The sequence below is a fragment of the Rhinolophus sinicus genome, linkage group LG05, assembly GCF_036562045.2.
Source record: "Rhinolophus sinicus isolate RSC01 linkage group LG05, ASM3656204v1, whole genome shotgun sequence".
Taxonomy (NCBI): Eukaryota; Metazoa; Chordata; class Mammalia; order Chiroptera; family Rhinolophidae; genus Rhinolophus; species Rhinolophus sinicus.
In genome coordinates this window covers 98023506-98042804 of record NC_133755.1, presented here as the reverse complement: position 1 = coordinate 98042804, position 19299 = coordinate 98023506, and the positions used below count along the sequence as shown (strand labels likewise).

The 19299-nt window shown below is 44.5% G+C and overlaps 1 protein-coding gene across 2 annotated transcripts in view; it reads left to right on the top strand.

Annotated features, from left to right (window-relative positions):
- The window catches only part of TRAM2 (translocation associated membrane protein 2), a 76896-nt gene that overhangs the window by 31685 nt on the left and 25912 nt on the right, over positions 1-19299 (top strand). For both annotated transcript variants that reach the window (XR_002137614.2, XM_019734701.2), the window contains exon 2: positions 7749-7812. Coding sequence is in view for 1 of the 2 variants with exons in the window: in XM_019734701.2 (XP_019590260.1) it covers positions 7749-7812 (64 nt within the window). In the remaining variant the exon portion in view is untranslated. The remainder of the gene's footprint in view (positions 1-7748; positions 7813-19299) is intronic.

The following is a 19299-nucleotide window of genomic DNA, read 5'->3' as shown; positions in this document are numbered from 1 at the left end:
TAAAGCAAGTAATATAATTTTATTGTAGCTATTCTGATTACGGGTTTTTCTCATAAATATACATTGTCCCTTATTAATCTAATACAAAATTATGATCATATGATGTTGATAGTGAGTCTATTCAGCATTGTGAACAGGGGCTTGGAGAGAATCTGTCGTATGTGTGTTTAGTTTTGCTTAATTCTTAGATCAAGGCAGTTTTCCAAGTGAGAAAACCAGAATCTCTGGGCACACAGAAAGGTACTGTCAGAACTCAGCAGCCTCTGGTCATCCAAAATGGAGAATTTCAGAAAGCAAGAGTAAAAAGCATCTTTGTTTCAGCTGGATCTGCCTTCTGTTGAGTAAACGGAGGGGCTGCAAACCGCGTACATCGAGTCCCAGCCATAAACACGCGTGTGCAGGTGATGAGCCGGACACATGGGCTTCCCATGAAGCAAGAACCTCGGGGAGCGAACAGTCCAGGAAAGAATGGCTAAAAGACTCCTTTATTAAGGAAAGAAAAAAAAAAACAAAAAACCTCTTCCCCACCAATTGGGCGTAACTTTCAAATGTTTTCCTGTCTGACTGAAATTTTCCTATCCACCACCTCAGCAGAAAGATGCAAAATCAATTTGGGGAAAGCTGGAGTCGAGACTGTGTTTGGCCTCCTGAGAACAGGCTGAGCGGCGAGAGATTTCACTTGGCTTTACCTGTGCTTCTAAGGAAGCAGGAAACGGGTGTCCGTGCTGTCAGCCATGGGGGTTCTGCTTCTGCCACACACTACTCTGTGTTTCGGCCCTTAGGTGGGAATGCCAGGGTTCATAGGACAGAAAGTGTTTCGAGCAGAACTGCTTCTCTGAAAACAAGTTCTTGTACCCTATCCTGTCCTCAGTGGCATGTCTACCAAAACGGCCCCTTTTTAAGTGCCAGCACGTGGCTGTGCCTGCTAAGAAATAAACAGAATATACCAAACCAAAGGATTGAATACTATCTAAAAGGAATGTGATGAGACTGCTTTCATCACAGTTCTTCTCTTTCATCTTTGGTGCCCAGGTATCAACTTACAGTGAAAATAGAACAGATTGGGGCACTTGGAACTCTAGGTGGGCCCCGTGGCTGGCAGGCTGGTTAACTTGAGAGTTTAACTTACTTTCTCTCTCTGTCAGACTAGATGATACCCAGACCTGGTCTTCACAAGATGGAGAAGCAGTAATGTATTTTCAATGTTTGGGGAGACCTCTCAGCAAGTTATCCGTGTAAGACTGTGTTTTTGGTGTTGACAAAGAAGTGGAATCAGGAAATGAGAGCCTTTTGGAGCTGAGGCTGGAGAGGACCTTTGAGGACCTCCATTCTAACCACCTCAGCTGGTCTCGTCCTTCCCACATATCTGTAAAATGGAGATATTATTAGTGTCTGCCTTGTATGGGCATTGTGAGGACCACATGAGATAATTTATATAAAGCGCTCACAATCAGTCCCGGCACTAAGTAAGCACTTAATAACTTTAACTGCTGTTGTTGTGTTAATGGATGAGAAAACGGGGGTCCAGAGAGGTAAAATACCTTGCCTGAGGTCACTCAGCTGCCCTTCAGCTGAACTAGGACTTGAGCCTTCCCAGTTCACTACACTTTGCCGAAAGCAGCTATTTCACCAGCATCCTTGGTCTGGTTGCCACCAAGGGCTCAGATTCACATAGAACATAGCATGTGGTGCAGTTTGGATTTTGTTTTGGCTACACAAGCACGTTCAATGTCACTGCCTTTGTGCTTGATGCCCTGTTTTAGTTAAAAGTTCAATGAAGCTGTGTGTGTGTGTGTGTGTGTGTGTGTGTGTGTGTGAGAGAGAGAGAGAGAGAGAGAGAGAGAGAGAGAGAGAGACCCTCCTACATAATTTAGTGTCCTCCCTTTGCAGTCATGTATTAGCACTTTGTCACTTTTAACCTTTCACCCACTGAGCGTGGCATTTAGAATGCTATTAAACGAATAACGTTTCCTATAAACACCTTAGAGGGATGGGAGATAATTGGAATGACATTTTTAATGGGCTCCTGTTTCTCAGACCTCGGTGTTACGTGAACCCCAAGCAGCGCTTGCAGGGAGGAGCTTGTTCGTTGTTTTATCCCTGGTTTGAGGTTTGGAGAGGGTTGTAGAATGAACTTTTGGGGTGCCAAAGGGGCCTTTTACAGCACAGAGAATAGTATTTATGCTAGAGAAGTAGAATTGCTTTTTTGGATAGTTTTTGTTGTTGTTTTTTTTTAATTCATGGATGTAGTGAATCCAGTAGCCGATCACGCCTTCCCCCTTCAGATGGCTTTGAGAAAACTGAGAGCCAAATTTCTGGCCACCTTTAGCCAATGAGTAGGACGTCCCGGGATGCATTTATGTGGATTGGTCTCATTCCTTGATCCTTCTCTTTGTCTTCAATATATATTTTGGATCCTCTCCTGCCTCTATTTATATTGCTGTTTTACTTAATGTACCGTATTGTGTGTATCTTACATTTGTCTTTGGAACAAACTTTTAAAAAATCAAATTGAGTGTTGCCTTTTCTGCTTGTAAAGTTCTGAGGTCTTGCTTGGGAGGCCACTTTACCTCTCTGTGCCCCGGGTTTCACTCCTCTGTCTGTAAACAGGGAGACTGACATCATCTTGCTCTGAGACACAGTAAAGTGGGAGCAAGCATGGCTGCCGACAAAGAAACATGCATGGTTTGGAATGGTTTCTGCTGCTACTACCAGAGGGGTAGGGATGGAAAAATACTGGAAGCTAGTATTTTTGCCTTAATCACACTCCTAGATCCTATTCATGTTCAGAAAGCTTTTGTTAACCATTCATCTGTAGTTACTAAATATTAGAGCTGCTTGCAGTATTCGTTCATCAAATAGGTATTAGTGAGATACCTACTACGTGCTCGGCACTGGGATGGCGCCCAGGGAGAGAGAGAGAGAGAGAGCCTGCAGGAGACGAGTATAATAAATGTGGACAGATGACAGACAGGCTGAGAGTCAGGTAACTGAGCACAATACTGCTTCTCCTGCTTAATCAGTATATTCATTTCACGGGCTCACTGAGCACTGGCTGTGTTCTAGGCACTATTTCAGGCTAGGGTTTGAAGATAATCAAGGCAAGGAAGATCCCCACTTTCCAAGAAATTACATTCCAGTGAAGGGAGAGTTTAGGAACAAGTAAAGATAAACCCCCTAAAGCTGTGTACTTACAATGGGTGAATTTTATGGTGTGTAAATTATACCTCAATCAAGGTGCTGAAAGGGAAAAAATCCTGACCCTGGTGGAGCTGGGTTTGCCCCAGTGCACTTGCTCTCATTCTTCCCAGATTGTGTATCTGCTAGTGTTCCTAGTCACTAAGATTTATTTATTAACCTTAAAATCAGTACTCCCAGCGGTGTGGGGGTCACTTGTGGACCTGGACAGAGCCGTGAAACATGTGAGTCACCCGATGAGCACATTCCCAGCTGAGGTCTAATAAGGTGGTGCTCGGCCACCTGTTTGTTTCAGCTCCCCCATAAGCAAATGTTCTTTTTTGTGCCCCAGGTTTTGCATTTTTTGTGCTTTTTCTTGGTGACTTTGCTGTTTAAAATGGCCCTCACACATCGTGCTGAAGTGCTGTCTCGTGTTCCAAGCACAAGAAGGCTGTGACGTGTCTTAGAGAGTATGTACGTGTGTTCGATAAGCTTCCTTCAGGCATGAGTTATAGCGTTGTTGGCTGCGCATTTAGTGTTCCCACTTCAACGAGATATATTAAATAATACGGCATCTTTCAACAAAAGCACACACCAAACAAGGTTATATATTGATCAGGTAATGGAAATGTTGCGACCAGAGACTCGTAGGAACCGAACTCTGTATTTCCCCTAGGATCAGTGGTTCAACCGTATTTGCTAATTCAGCGTTCGCAGTGACTTCATAGAACACAACTACTGTGAATACCAAGAATTGATTGTATATGCAGGACCAGGGCAAGACTGTATGTACAATCCATATACCAAATGTCTATCTTCCTTTAATAAAAAGTGGGATGATTCTTTCAGAAGTTAGAGTAGTAGACTCTGTGCATTTATATACACTCTCGCAGAGAGCACATTTTATTTGGCTGAGCTTTTTAATGTGAAACATCAGGGGTAACCCTCTGGGAAATATGAATGAAAATCAGTAGCATGTATGAGGAAAATTTTATTATATAACCACTTATTTATATGTTGGCATTAGTAAACAAGTGGTGGACCTGCAGATTTCCCATGTAACTATTATGAATACTTTCCTATACATTGAGTAGATTTGTACGTGGGGTCTATATGGTACTGCAAAAACCGTTTGATCAACAGAGCTAAAAAAGTGATTTAAATATCATTTAATAAGTTGTAGCTCTTTAAAAATGTTTTCACTCTTTAATCCCTTGGGTCAAATTGTATAAACACAGTCCAAGTTATAATGTCAAAATAAAATGAAATAAATTCCAAATGGATAGATTCATAGGAAAAGCTCTCAGAGAATTGGCCCCAAACATGTGAAGGGAGATGGAGACATGAATATGGGCTGGGGAAAGGAGGGAAAGCAAAACATAGACTGAATATTAGGGTGTTTTATTTTTTTTTCATATTTCTGAATCGTTTAAATTTTTTAAAGAATGGTATTTCTTTTGAAGTTAAAAATTAAAACATCGATTAAATTAAATAAATTCTTGGAAGGACACAGAAAAGGTTCTGAGACAGAGGCTGGGTAGAGGGCTGGTTTGAGAGGATGACGAGGGACACTTTCTGCATGCGTGGCTGTCAGGCTTGGCTGCACATTGGAATGCCCTGGGGAGCCTGCCAACATGGTCATGCCCCAAAGAGTTAGGCTTAATTGGCTGGGGGTGTCCCAGACATAGAGATCTTAAAAGCTCCCCCAGGGATTCGAATGTGCAGTCAGGGTTGAACCCCAGCCTCCATGCACGGAATTATAATGCATCTTAGAAATGGACTCCGGTCAAGTTAAGGAAGCTCTCTGGGGGTTCACGTGGTTGACTGGGGATAAGGGGCGCTCCAGGGGCAGGGGTGTGGGAACCACAGCAGAACAATCTGCATGGGTACACAGCACTGACCAGCACTTCCTTCATTCCCACCCAAGATTCAGAGCCCAGGAGAGTGTGTCTGATTGGCTGGTCTTCTGTCCTGGGGAGAGGTTATGGTCCCTTCATCTCTCTAGGAGGAATGTAGTCACCACATGACATCCCCCTCCCCACACTCTGTTCTAACACAGCTGGGGAGAGTTGTTTCCTTAGGACGCCGTAGGGCCATTAGGAAGAGGGAATGGATGCTGGTCAGTCAAAACCCCATGAGGTCCACTCCTCTCGACTCCATGAACTTAAAAGCCGAGCGTATTTCCTGAATGAAACCGAATGAAAGATTTGTGCCTAGAGTATGGTACCGTGTTAGGTAAATATCTTCTTCTTGCCTGCCCACCTGCCTTTCGCTTCTCTCGTTTCTTTCTCTCATTTTGTCCAGCTTCCTGTGATCTTCCCTCGCAGGGGTTTCAGCCTGAGAAGACAAGATTTACCCTCAAAGGAGTCATGGCAGACAGTAGAGACAGGTGGGCGGGTCCAGGATGACCAGTGTGAGCAAGAGTTCATGCAGGGAGAGACCACCAAGGCTGGAGCAGTGGTGCTGGTGGAGTTCAGGTGGTGTAGCAGCTGGATAGGTCTCAAGGAGAAGGCTGTGGGTGACAGACAGCTGACAGAGGTCAGCTCGAGTGACAGCACTGGGGAACAAATACAGTTGAGTGAATGAAGCAAGCCAGCACAGACTCAGCGTTTGATTTTTCCTCCTATTCAGTGAGCAGTTACTGAGCATGTACTATATGCAAGGGAGTTAGTTTCTTGAGAAGGATCTGAGGACAGACGAGACAGCACACTCTCTGCCTTCGAGAAATGCTACCTGAGGAGAACTATAAAGGAGTATATGGAAATGATGGCACAGTGGGGTATGGTACAGAGCACTTCCGGCGGAAGAAGACATCACACCCTATGAACCGGTGGGGGAGGCTTTGCAGAGGGGTTACAGTTGAGCTGGGCTATGAAAGATGAGTGAGGTTCTGATCTATAGGGGATTTTTTTTTGGGGGGGGGTGTTAGGGAGGGTATGGAAATGGGATACAAAGTGAGAGGGGCTAAAACCTCCACAAGGAAGTACTGAGTAGTGCATTTTGGCTGAAACAGAGTATATCTGTTTCTAAACAAATAGAGGCGATTGGACTGGAAGGGAGGTCAGGAATGCCCTGAAAAAGGTCTTGGGGACAACAGTAATCAGATTTGGGGGTGGGGGTAAGGAAGACCTGTATATTCGGATAGGGCTTTGTGTTTTCCAGAGCGCGTTCTGATACCTAGTCCCATTTGACCTTTTCCCTGCAAGCGTGACAGAACACGTCTGACACAATAGCACACACACAGAAAAAGGCTCCTGCCTTGCTGTGTACAAAGAGCAGACGGCACCCCCCTATAGAGAAACGGGTCTTGTTGATTGGAGAGTTTTGCTCTTTAGTGGATAGAGAAGGCCGAGGACAGTAACCTCTCCCTGTACGTCAGGAGTCCTAGTGACGCAGAGGGGCTGTAAATGCATCATTCCTGGTTTTCATGCTGCTTTTGTCACACCCAGTGTTCCTGTCACACCCACGGTGCATTGTTCAAGCCTTTTTGTTTAGAGGAGCAGCAGTAACTCTTTATGATGAGGTGTCACCAGAGGCCTCCTGGAAAAGGCCTGGGCCATGCCTCTTCCTCCCTGGCCTCTCGCATGCTGCAGAGTCGTATGGGTGGTGTTTCTCAGCCCCAGCTGCGTATCAAAAACATCTGGGGAGCTTTAGACAATGTCACCCAGACCAGCAGGGGTACTCCAGATATCCCTGATCTTACAGACAGGAAGAGTGAGGCTCGAGGTGTAAGATACTTGTTTGTGGTTATGCAGCCAGCAAATGGCAGAGGCAGTTAGAACCCAGGCAGCTGATTCTTGAGTCCAACCTACAAATCCCCACATTTTGTAATCTCTCCCCTGCAGGCTAAATTGCCAGAGTACTGATTTGGCCGTTAATAACCAGGTGACAACCACAGCTTTTTCATAGTACAGCTAAGATTTTAAAGGCAGCTTTCGAAATAAACCAGCAGTGCAGGGTGTTAATGGCTTGCCCATGCCCCACAGTAGAGTAGATGTGAAATTAGCAGCTAGAATTCTCTGTTTCTGAAGCTCAGATTTAGGCTTTTGAGGCTGCTGTCCACTGGTGCAGTTAACCAATGTGTTTGTGGAAACCTCAGCGAGGTCCTAGGCTTCCAGATGGCTGTGAGCTCATCATGCTCTATTAGTTTTGGTTTTCCATAATGCTGGATACCAAAATTAACTTAATAAATACTTGAATGAATGAATGAATGAATGAATGAATGAATGAACGAACGAATGGCAGACAGATTTGTACCCTTAGCTTGTGAGCTCTCAGCTGGCCAAGCACAGCTTGTTTCATTCCATCTGCAGTGAGTAGAACTCCAGGTACCATCCACGGCCCAGGATTGTTTTGTTTGTTTTTAGTGCAGGTGTTGGGAGGGACGTCATTAAAGAAAAATTGAAGGGAAAAAGAAATGGTGTTAACTGTGCATTAGGCAACTCTTCATTGGATAGGCCTGTTGGTCTGAGATGTAAAAGGGATGGGTCCTGGGGCTGGTAGCAGGCGCCATTTGATTCTTTTGATGTGACCAAGAAGCTAAATTGGAACCTTTTCCCTTTATTTTACAGGTCACTGCCAAGACTGCCTTCCTATTTATTTTACCTCAGTATAACGTTAGCATGCCTACAGCAGGTAAGCAAAACACTAGTCTCTTTCTCTGGCCCTGTTAACTCTGAAGGACTTGGGAAACTTTCTTTTCCTGTGTACATGTGTGAACTTTTCAGATACTTAAACTCAGCATCCTACCACTGCCAAGACATAGCTGCAGGCCGCATCCAACCGTCGGCCACGGCTCTGCAGCCCTCAGCCACGGCTCCGCAAGGGTTCTTGGGTCCCACCACCAGGAAGCAGACGTTGCTCCTCTTTCTTGTTGCAAAGCGCCAATCAGTAAAGAAGGAATTTTTCTTAGCCGAATTTAGTTCTCTCCTGTTCATTCTGTAGTATCGAGGTGAATTGTCTAGACTCTAAGGAGAGGTTCCTTTCTTTGCCTGGCTCCACCAACGATTAGCTGAAGGACTTCGGGGGCAAATCCCTTAAACCATGGCCTATGGAGCCACGAATCGTTTCTGGACTTGGACTTGCTGGCCCCCCACCCCCCCCCACCCTGCAGTCGCTGTAGCCAGGCTCTGGGGCAGCCAAGTCAGTGCCTTCATATGAGAATCAACTAAGGGACACTGGAAAGAGAGGACAAAAACATTATTCTCATGAAAGAAGAGACTGGGAACACCGTGGCCAGCACCGGTAGTCGGAAAACCAGGCAAATGCCTGCTTGTCCCAGGGCACACTCCAGCCCTGATGGGCACAATGGATTGTCTTGCCCAATGTCGTGTGGTCCAAGGTCAAAGTCAGTCTTTTCTATTCCTAGCTCTTGAAAATCCTAGTAACAAAGACACCTCTAGCCCTAGCTGTTCTTATGATTTACTGATTTAAATTTTTTATGTCTTTTTTTAATTGTGGTAAAATATAGATAATATCTTATCCATTTTTAAGTGTATAGGTCAGTGGCATTGAGTACATTCAGATTGTTGTGCAACCATTCTCACCGTCCATCTTTAGAACTCTTTTCATCTAGCAAAAGTGAAAGTCTGTACCTATTAGATAATAGCTCACAATTAGGCCCCCACCCCTGTCCCTGGCATCCACCATTTTACTTTCCGTCTCTATGCATTTGACTATTCTAGGTACCTCATATAAGTTTAATCATATAGTATTTGTCCTTTTGTGACTGCTTAAAGTTTAATTTTAAATAAATGTTTTTCAGAATACATTTACATGAGTGATGCATGCCTTTCAGAGGAAATTTATAAAATACAGATAAACATAAGACGATAAAAATCACAAATAACCTCATAACCCAGCAAAAACTATAAGTTTGGAGCATTGATTCATAACCCACTTCTTTGCTGTTAGCATATGATGAACACTTTTTCCATGTCATTAATTTTTAATCCATTTAATAAGACATTTTGAAAAGCAGTAGAATGTTTCTTAATAGGGATTACCACAAATTATGTGCTCAATCCCCTATTATTAGATATTTAAGTTTCCAGTTTTTATTGTAGACATTGCTATAAGTAAACATTCTTGTGACTAAATTTTTGCATGCATTCATGATTATTTTCTTAGGATAAATTCCTATTAACTGGAATTTCCGGGTCACGTAATATGTGAATTTTAAAGGTTTTATATATGTATTGCCAAAATACCCTCTGCCATCTTAGGACCCATAAATCCTAAGTTTTTTTGTAAATTAAAATGCATAGGCTTTTAAAAAACGTTCAAATGCTAATTTATTAATTTATAAAGAGATACCCAGCTGTCAAATGTCGTGCTGGCATTTTCACTACATTTCTTCCCAAAGTCAGTTTATATAGGATGCCACGACCCAATACTGCTTTATTAATTTACCGTGAGGAAGTGTTGTCCTGGGGACCACAACAGTTGACGTACATGTGACCAGGGCATGCCTGTATTATAGGAAGGGACTATTTGTAAAACCAGGTCATGATCAAAGGGTAGATTTTTGAGTTTGAAAGCTTTCCCACAGAAATTAGCAGACTAGTGATATCCTAAAAGCATGCCTTTCACAGCCAGGATGAGAAGCATATTCTTGTATGCCCCAGGGTTGAACTCAGAGACTCTCAGCATAAAGAGCATCCCACCATGTTTGGGAGGGGGACCACTACGGATCAGACCATGCTTTCATTTGTTTGTTTTAAATAATTAGTCACTTGAACAAGCCCGACAAATATTTGTATGCCTCCAGTGCACCGGCCCTGGGTATAATTTGTAAAACACGTCTGATCCCTGACGCATGGAGCTTACCATTAGCTTCGGGAGGGATCAATAATACACAAGCAAACAATAAATTATAATGATAATAAATGTAGTGAAGGTTATGTGATAAGGAAAAATAAAAGGGTGATGACAGAAGATGTTTCTGAGAAGCTGACATTTGAGCTGTGTATGTGTAGGAAGTTGTGTTGGGGGTATCGGGAGGGGGTCTGGGCAGAATGTTCTGACCACAAAGAACATTCCAGGCAGAGGGATCAGCATGTGGAAAGGCCTCAAGGAAGGAACAACCACCTTGGCGTGTTTCGTAAACGAAGGCCCGGGTGGCTGCAGCCAGCTAGGTTTGGCTTGTTTCTAGGGTGAGGCTATTGAATTCTGCTCGTGGAATCCTCCTCCAGTCCAGAACAAGGCCTGGGTAAAGGTGAAGTTACATTAAAATTCATACTGAATTGAGGAGGTTTCGGTTACTTTAGAAAGAGAGGCTAACGTATTGTTCAATCGCCTAATCTTTTGTTTAAATCTTGCCATTCGGGGCTATTCGAAATATGACATGCAAATAATTAAGAGAGACAGTGAAATCAGAATAGCCGGCTTCATTTTGTTTTGAGCTCTGTAATCACCAACCCAGTCGAGTAATGTTTGGTTTGTAAATACTGGGGGAAAGCAAACTTCTCGTGGGAAAAAAACAGTGCACAATAACACTTCTGTTGAGGCTGTGAATTTTAAAACCCTCCCCCCAAATCTCTTTAAGGCTGGAGGTGCTTGGGGATGTATCCTTCTTGTATAGCCAGGGTAAGTCCCGATTTCTAAGGTTTCTCCTTTAGCGTGTCACTTGTTCAATTCTATGTTTAAAATTAGAATTTTAGAAGACCAGTGAATGTTTTCATACAAAGTAGTCTACCATGTCTCAATTCCTGTGTCTCCTCGCAGCTGAGGTTTTCAAGTTCTATGGGAAATAAATAGCTAATGGTAATGTGGATGAGTTTTCTTGCCTGTTTTGTTTTGCTCCCACTTCTTTTGTACTCCCTTCTTCCCTGCTCCCAGCTTTTGTTTATAGAGCTGCGGTAACAAAAGTCCCACAAATTGAGTGGCTTAAACAACAGAAATTTATTGTCTCACAGTTCTGGAGGCTTGAAGTCCAAGATCAAAGTCAGCAGAGCTGTTCTCCCTCTGAAGGCGCTAGGCAAGGGTCTGTTTAGGCCTCTCTCCCAGCTTCTGGGAGTCCCTTCGCTTGTGGCAGCTTAATGCCCGTCTTCACATGGCACTCACTCTGTGTGCCTGCCAGTCTCTGTGTCCAAGTTTCCCCTTTTTTATAGGACATCAGTCACACTGGATTAGGGGCCCAATCTGCTCCACTACACCCTCATCTTAACTGAGTACAACTACAATAACCCTGTTTCCAAATCAGGCCATTTTCTGGGGTCAGGACTTCCACAGATGAATTTTGCGGGGACACAGTTCAACTCCTAACATCAGCTATAAGTGTATGATTTTGTCGCATTATAAGTTGGCTAAAAAGATTAAGCTCCATTCAGAGAGATGAGCTGACAGAGGAGAGGGGCGATCGTTACAGTAAGAAGTTGGGCGTCCTGGTGGAGTGCTTGCCACGCACGCCAGCACCCTTGTGGTTTTCTTTAAGGTCAGCGGCGGTGAAGCAGGAAATGTTCCTTGTTACCAAATCCCTACTCTCCCTTTTCCTCCTTGCCATCCTGTTAGGGTTGTCAGATGTGGGAAATAAAAATCCAAGCCCACCAGTTAAATTTAAATTTTAGATAGACAACAAATTTGCTTGCTGTAGTGTAAGTATATCTCGGTAGGCATGGGATATAATTATACTCAAAAATTAGTCTATCTGAAATTCAGGTTCAACTAGCCATCCTGTATTTTACCTGCCTACCATACACCCTACGCAGCTTTGGCAAGAGATAAAAATGTCAGGTTTCTAGTCTCACCACTAGACACTCTGAGTCTTCTCTCTGATTCAAATACTACAAAACATCTGGTATGATGGCCAGAAATATATAGGCTATCAAAGGTCAGCAAAAAAGAGAGGTTTAATTCTTTGTACCGACACACTCGAGACCCGCTGGCTTCTCTTGTGATGGAGAGCAGGTGACCTCCAACAGGCTAAACCTTTACAAGGTTGTTTTGCGTTTGCCACTAATTTGCTGAATTGTCTTGGGCAAACCACTTAACATCAGCGTTTCTATCTCTCGCTTGCAAAATCGAGGGCGATGGTCACTCTCTTAGCCCAAGTGTTTGCTGAAGACGGGAGCGCTAGGAGGCCTCCTGAGCACTTGCCACTCACATTGTCCACAGACTCACGCCATTGGTGTCACCTGGGAACTTGTTAGAAACCCAGCCTCCCAGGTTCCACCACAGACCCACTGCGTCAGAACCTCCGAGTCAGGTGATTCCTGGTTAAAGTCTGAGAGGCACTGCTCTTAGTGCTCTGGATGAAAAGCTCCGGGTAGGGCTATCATATGACCCCATGCTTCTAACCCCAAAGGTGAGACAGGACAAACCACGAAATCCGGTGACTTATTTGCATCTTCCTGTTCTCTCCAAATTTTGTTTTTTCTGTAAGTGTTTAATCTGAGGGGTGGGGGGAGTTGGGGAGTACCATTGGATAGATGTAGTCTCACGCTGGGGCTGCCTGTCCCTCAGGAGTCACAGACACGTTTGCAATCAGTGTGGGTAAGAATCGGGGTAGCTCTGATATTCCTGAGCCTGCCTGCTGCTGCTCACCTAGAGCAAAAGGCTGAGGGTGGGGGACCTCCTCCTCCAGAGAAGGGTTTGTTTTGCAGTCATCAAAGGTGACAAGGACCCATCCCAGTTGGTTTTATGGCCACCAGCTGCTGGGTGGCATTTTGCAACTAGAGATGAAAAGCCCGGGAACCTCCCACATCATCGCTTGGCCATTGTTCTCACAGCCCCTTCTAAGGATGAGACACACTGTCCCCTAAAAACAACCTCAGCAGATGGTTTAAAAGCCTCATTCAGCCGAAGGCCTTTGTCTAAGGCTCAGAGTGTGTTTTTGTTCCCCGTGCTGGCTGGCAGGAATTAGTCTTGTCTTGTGCTTGTATCATGTACTTGAAAGATTGGCATCACGTATCAAACTGAGCCCCTCTTTGTAAGATGAGCTTGCGGGGGACGTAAAAGGGAAGACGCAGGTGGGCAACGGTGGCCCTGGAGGTGGAAACCTTACTTGATTACAGACGAAAGCTTCTCAACCAGGACCTGTGGCCTATCCAGCTGGAGGAGACTGGAGACTCGGGTGGGCTGGCCTCATCCTTTTACAGCCAAGGGAACCAGGTGCAGAGGGTTGGTAGACATTCCCAAGGATACACCAGTAAGGGCAGAGGATGGGCTGGGCTGCTCACACCCCATGCAGCACGAGGGCCAAGGGAAACTGGGGGAAAGTTAAGTTTGCCAGGTGGGATGGTGGGCAGAGGGGTAAGCCACCCAGGGAGGCAGAGACCTGGCTCTGTCCTGGTCCATTGGGCCAAACGGCCACCAAGATGCCCCTTGAGCTCTAAGGGCCTATCTGTACGAATAAGAGAAAGTAAACCAGAGACCTCAGTGTTCCTGGTCTTAGGGGAGGCCATCTGAAGAAGGGTGGGAGCCTCTTACCCAGAACTTACAGCCAGGTGACTTGTTTTTTTTGTTTTTGTTTTTGTAAACAGACTTTATTACACTTGCTGCCTTAGTCCATTCAGGCTGCTATAACAAAATGCCACAGACTGGGTGGCTCATAAACAACAGAAATTCACTTCTCACAGTTCTGGAGGCTGGAAGTCAGATGAGGGTGCCAGTGTGGTCAAATGAGGGCTCTCTTCTAGATCATAGACTTCTTGTTATGGCCTCATATGGTAGAAGGGGACTCTGTGGGGTCTCTTATAAGGCACTAATCCCATTTATGAGGGCTCCACCCTCCTAACATAAGCACCCCAGAAGGACTCACCTCTTAACACCATTACATTGACTGTAGGATTCCTACATGTGAATTTGGTGGGTTGGGGGAGGGGGAACACAAACGTTCAGACCGCAGCACTTATTATTTAAGTGTGACCATTGTGCAGAAAAGTGGACAGACCGTAAGAGGTCAGCCCCTTGAATGTTCACAAAGTGGACACATCTATGTAACCAGCACTTCAGAAGAGACCCCTTCCAGCCTAGACTTGATTTTATCCAATGCCCCCACTTACAGCCCGGAGAATTTATCCCATCCAGTGTGGAGCTTCCAGGGGTTTAAGTAAGTAGGACCACTGAGTTGCTGTGGCTAATTGTTAGCCAGACAGAAGGGCAGGAACAGTGGCCAGAAGCCTGGTGGTGGCACCTCTGACCTGCTGCCTCCCTCCTGCTGCCTTTTCTCCTGCTGTCTCTTCTCCTGGTGAATCATCTTTCTCTTTCCCTTCCCTCTCACACAGCCTCTGACCCAGACCCCAGCCCATAATTTTACTTCTTCCCATTCCCATTTCTCCGGATCAAGTCTTTCCTTCTATCTAGGTAGGACAATGTTGTCTTACTCTGTTGTTCTTACTGAAATAATTTTTATCCGTAAGTTAACAATGGGCTGGTTGACATGGTTAGTTTTATCCAAGAGGGAAAAAAGCCATGATTTTTTACTTTTTTGGCCTGTGATCTTGAGGAATTAGTTTTCCTTTATGGCTTTTAATGAATTTTAAAAAAAATTGCACACCTTCCCCAGCTGTAGGTATTCCTTACAGCTTGCGAATTGTCTGCCTGGGCTGGTCGTGTATGGAAGGAAGCCTCCGGTTTGTAAGCTACAGTGGAGGCTGAGTGTGTGTGTGGCACCTAGGGGTTGTGATAGTTCTTTCTTGCAGGCCACAGGGAGAGTTATCAGCCTTATGAAGAGGAATGGTACATCAAGAAAAGTATTCAGGGGGTGGCCGGTGAGCTCAGTTGGTTAGAGCGCCGTGCTCTTAACAACAAGGTTGCTGGTTCGATCCCCACATGGGCCAGTGTGAGCTGCGCCCTCCACAACTAGATTGAAACAACTACTTGGAGCTGATGGGTCCTAAAAAACACACTTAAATAAATAAAAAGTTTTAAAAAACCCAAAAAGACCAAAAAAAAAGAAAAGTATTCAGAAGCTAGGCGCTTTTATTTCTAAATTCTCTTTGACACTTCTCTTAGTTTTGCTCCGTCTTTTTATATCATGAGAATATCCTTTTCTTGTCTTCTTACCTTACTCTAAAACTGGAGGAACTATATTCCAATCATGCAACATGGGGTTAAAATGGCAACTTTGAAGATTCCTCAGCTATATCTTTCATTCTCTGGGCAGCCTGCAAGGATGAGGGAGGTGGAATTGTTTATGTGGATGGATTAACTAATTGCTAGGGCCGCCATAACAAAGTACCACAGACTGGGTGGCTCAAACAACAGCAATTTATTGTCTCAGTTCTGGAGGCTGGAAGTCCAAAATCAAGTTGTCCACAGGGTTGGTTCCTTTGAAAGCTGTGAGGGAAGGATCTGTTCCAGGCCTCTCTCTGGGGCTTGTAGATGGCCGTCTTCCCTCTCTGTGTATCTGTCTCTGTATCTAAATTTCCCCCTTTTACAAGGACACCCGTCTTATTGGATTAGGGCCCACCCTAACGACCTCATTTTAACTTGAACTCTATAAAGTCCCTATCTCCAAATAAGATTATGTTCTGAGGTACTGGGGGTTAGGATTCCAACATATTTTTATTGTTGTTGTCGGGCGGGGATGCAGGGGGTACACAATTTAACCTCTGAGGGCATGCGTGTATGTGAGAACCATGACAGTGCTTCAAATCTTAGTTCACATGCCTCTGGCCACATTGTCCAGGTTGGGAGGCCAGAGGGTTTGGCCTGGTAGCTGGGGAGACGCAGGCAGGGCTGGGGTGGAGGTCAGAATGCTGCTGTGTGCCCTGAGCCTGACCTCGGCCCCTCTCTTTGCCCTGACACCACAGGGAGTGGGCAGGCCTTGGGGTTTAATGAATGCCCTCTCTGTGTGATTGGAAGGGAGTCAGGTCGCCGTGTCGCCTGGCAGGGAGACGATGGGCTTTTCCCCCAAGCATCAGTAGCATAGTTACTGCTGGCCTCTGAGCCTCAGCTGTTGTGTCTGTAAATGGGGCTGATACTCAGGGTTACGGTGAGGAGCAAATGATGTCACTTCCAAGACATGCCTGGCACAGAGTAAGTGTTCAGTAAATGGTTATGGTTGTTGTCTGTGTTATTATCCTAAAGGAGCCTCCTAAGCGGAGTGTTTCTTGTGTGTGCTGGATGGTGACCACTGAAATTTTATTTGTACAAAGCCACTAGTACTTGACTATTTATTTTTTAAAAATTGACTAGAAAATACGCTCATGTGGTTCAAGTATAACTGTACAAAAAGTCAGAGTGAAAGTCTTGTTCCCACCCATCCTCCCTTCCTTTGACACCCCCACCCCCTGGGGGTCATCACTATTGTTTCCTGTGTATCTTTACAGAATTTCTTATGTCACCTTCCAGTGTTTCTTTCTGCAAATACAAATACATATGTTGCTTTTCTCCCCTTTCACACATAAGTGGAATACTTTCTGTTCTGTCTGTACCTTGCTTCCCCCCCCCACTAATAATGTATCCCGGATATCATTTCATATCAATAAGCAGAGAGCATCATCATTTTCTCCAGAAATTTTATTGAGGTGTAATACATGCAGTAAAGTGCACATATTCTTAAGGATCCAGCACGATGACTATTTATGGCCACATCCATGTAGCCGTCATCTCCATCAAGACATGGGGCTCCTGGCCTCTGCGTGCCCCTTCACATCAATACCCCCACCCCAAAGCAGCCACTGTTCCTCTTTCTAAGTCTCCTGATTAGCTTTACCTAATCTCGATTTTCATTTCTTTGATTTTTTTCAAAGCTACCCCATTGTTTACAGCAGTGCTTCTTAAATTTTAGCATGCGTCAGAATTACCTGGAGATGTTGATAAACACAGATTCCTGGGCTGTATTCCTAGTTTCTGATTCAATAGGCCTGGGGTCGGTGTGCAAGAGTGTACATCTCTAAGCTGGCAGGTGCTGGTGACACTGTCGCTCACAGCCAGACTTGGAGGTGTATTGTAACTGTGGCTTATGTCACCAGTCCCCTATAGATGACAACAGCTTGGGTTGTTGCCATTCGTTTATTTTTAAACACAGTGCTGCAGTGCCTAACCTTCTACACATGTCATTTTGAACATGGCAGGTATTAGCTATCAGATAAATCCCCAGAAGTGGAATTGCCACATCAAAGGGGCAACACATTTATAATCGTGATGGAAACTGCCACGTTGCCCCTCTAAAGAGGTGGTACATTTTGCGTTCCCACCAGCAGTGTGGGAGAGAGAGCTTGCTTCCCCAAAGCAAGAGTGCATTGTCAAGCTTTGGGTTTTTGCCCATCTGATAGGTATGAAATGGTATCTCACTGTAGTTTTAATTTGCATTTCTCTTCTATGTAAGATTGAGCATCTTTTGAAATGTATAAGGGCCATCTGTGTTTTTTTCTTTCTGTGAATTGTCTGTTGATATCCTTTGTCCGTTCTCTGTTGGATTTTTTTATCTTTTTATTCTGAAGTTCGAGAAGCTCTTTACATATTAGTAAGTTGGCCCTTTGTTTATTATCAGAATTGTGAATATTTTCCCCTAGGTGATCATTTCCCTCTTGATTTTGCTTATGATGGTTTTTTTTTTTTTTTCATATCTAAGTTCGGTTGTGTGTGTGTGTACGTGTGTGAACTAAAAGATGGATAATAATGTGAAAACAGAGTTGGCTGTAATCACAGAAACCAACAAAAAGTAATTTTACAAATCTGGATTTGCAGGGGTTGGGAAGGAAACTGGGAGAGAAAGAAGCATCTAAGTTGTGCATTGATGCTCTTTAAAAAAACCAGTTTTTCAGACAAAGGCAGAAGCCTTGTTGGCAGATGCCCAGACTCTAAGGAGATATGAAAAGCACAGTAAGTGGCTGCCAACCAGCTCAGGTCACCAGGCGGAGGTGAGAGGCTGCACTGTGGTATCGGGATGAGATGGGCACATGTAAAGGCAGGCAGGAGAAGCCCTTCCAGGTAACATCAAAGGAAACAGGAAAATGTCTGTTAGTCATAGGAAGCACAACAGGACGTCCATAAGAATGTTACTCCTGAAAAGGGACAGCTGCTAACAGAGGTTGTCAAAACAACCAAGGCTATTATTGATTAGTTTAGCTCTTTTAAAACCGTGATCAGAGATAAGCAAAGCAAGTGTCACTTTGATGGGAGATTGGTAACTCATTTATAGCGGAAGGTCTTTATTCAGGGTGTTTTCTTCCAAGGCTAGATTAATTTCGACAGTAGGGCATACTGACGTACTCCATGGGGCTGTGGAGGAAGGAGCCTCATGGAATATTGGTGCTGGAGAAGCATCAGGGGTCATCTGGGCTCGAGAGTGCAAATTGGTGGCCTGTGGGCGGAGTTGGCTGCAGATGTGTTTTCTTTGGCCAGTTTGGTGTTGGCCCATGAAGTGTTTTTAAAATTTTTGAATTAGTCACCAATATTTAAAAATCAGATGACGCCACGTAAAGATAGCTGTCTTTGCTTTTGAAATATCAGAAATCTGGCCACAGTGGGCTGTACTCCTCACATGGCTGAGAAGCATCTTCCCCATGCCGTCCTTCACTCCTTTGGGACACGTATTCTGTAGTTTTCTACAGTCACCATGTCCTCTCTAGTGTGTCCCTGACATTGAGACTGTCATTCGCCATTTATGCCAGTTTTAACTGTTGTTTTTGTTTTGGTAAGTTTAAAGGAAAGTGGATAGTTCTTAAACATGCTCCTCTCTCAAGTGGAAATGTGAAAGATAAATCAAGAGGGTGATGCATTGAAGGAAAAATGGTGGAAAGTGTATTGTGGAAGTGAAGACTATTCCTGTTTAATGCAGCAGAGGTCTGCGTTGAAAGGATTCCTCTTAAAATACCTGGACCACTTTGCTCATGAATGTTACCCACCTGGTCTCTGTAGGCATTTTGCTGCGACTCATGACCAGAATGGCCTCTCTGGTCTAACAGCTCCAAGACGTGCTGACACTTTCTCTTCTAAGAAGATACGATAGGTTACTGCCAAACCATTGCCATTCTTTTCAAGAGCTCGTGTGAGACAGGGGCAGTGCTGAAAGAGTAGGAGCTGTAACTTGGGTGGTGAGGGGGATTTTTATAAGAATTCATGAGCAACCAAATATTTAAAAAGAAAAAATAACCAAAAGCATCAGTTTGTTTATAGCTTCCTAGAAAAACGCAAAGCCCCAACCTCCATAGCTCTGTGGGAAGCAGAAGG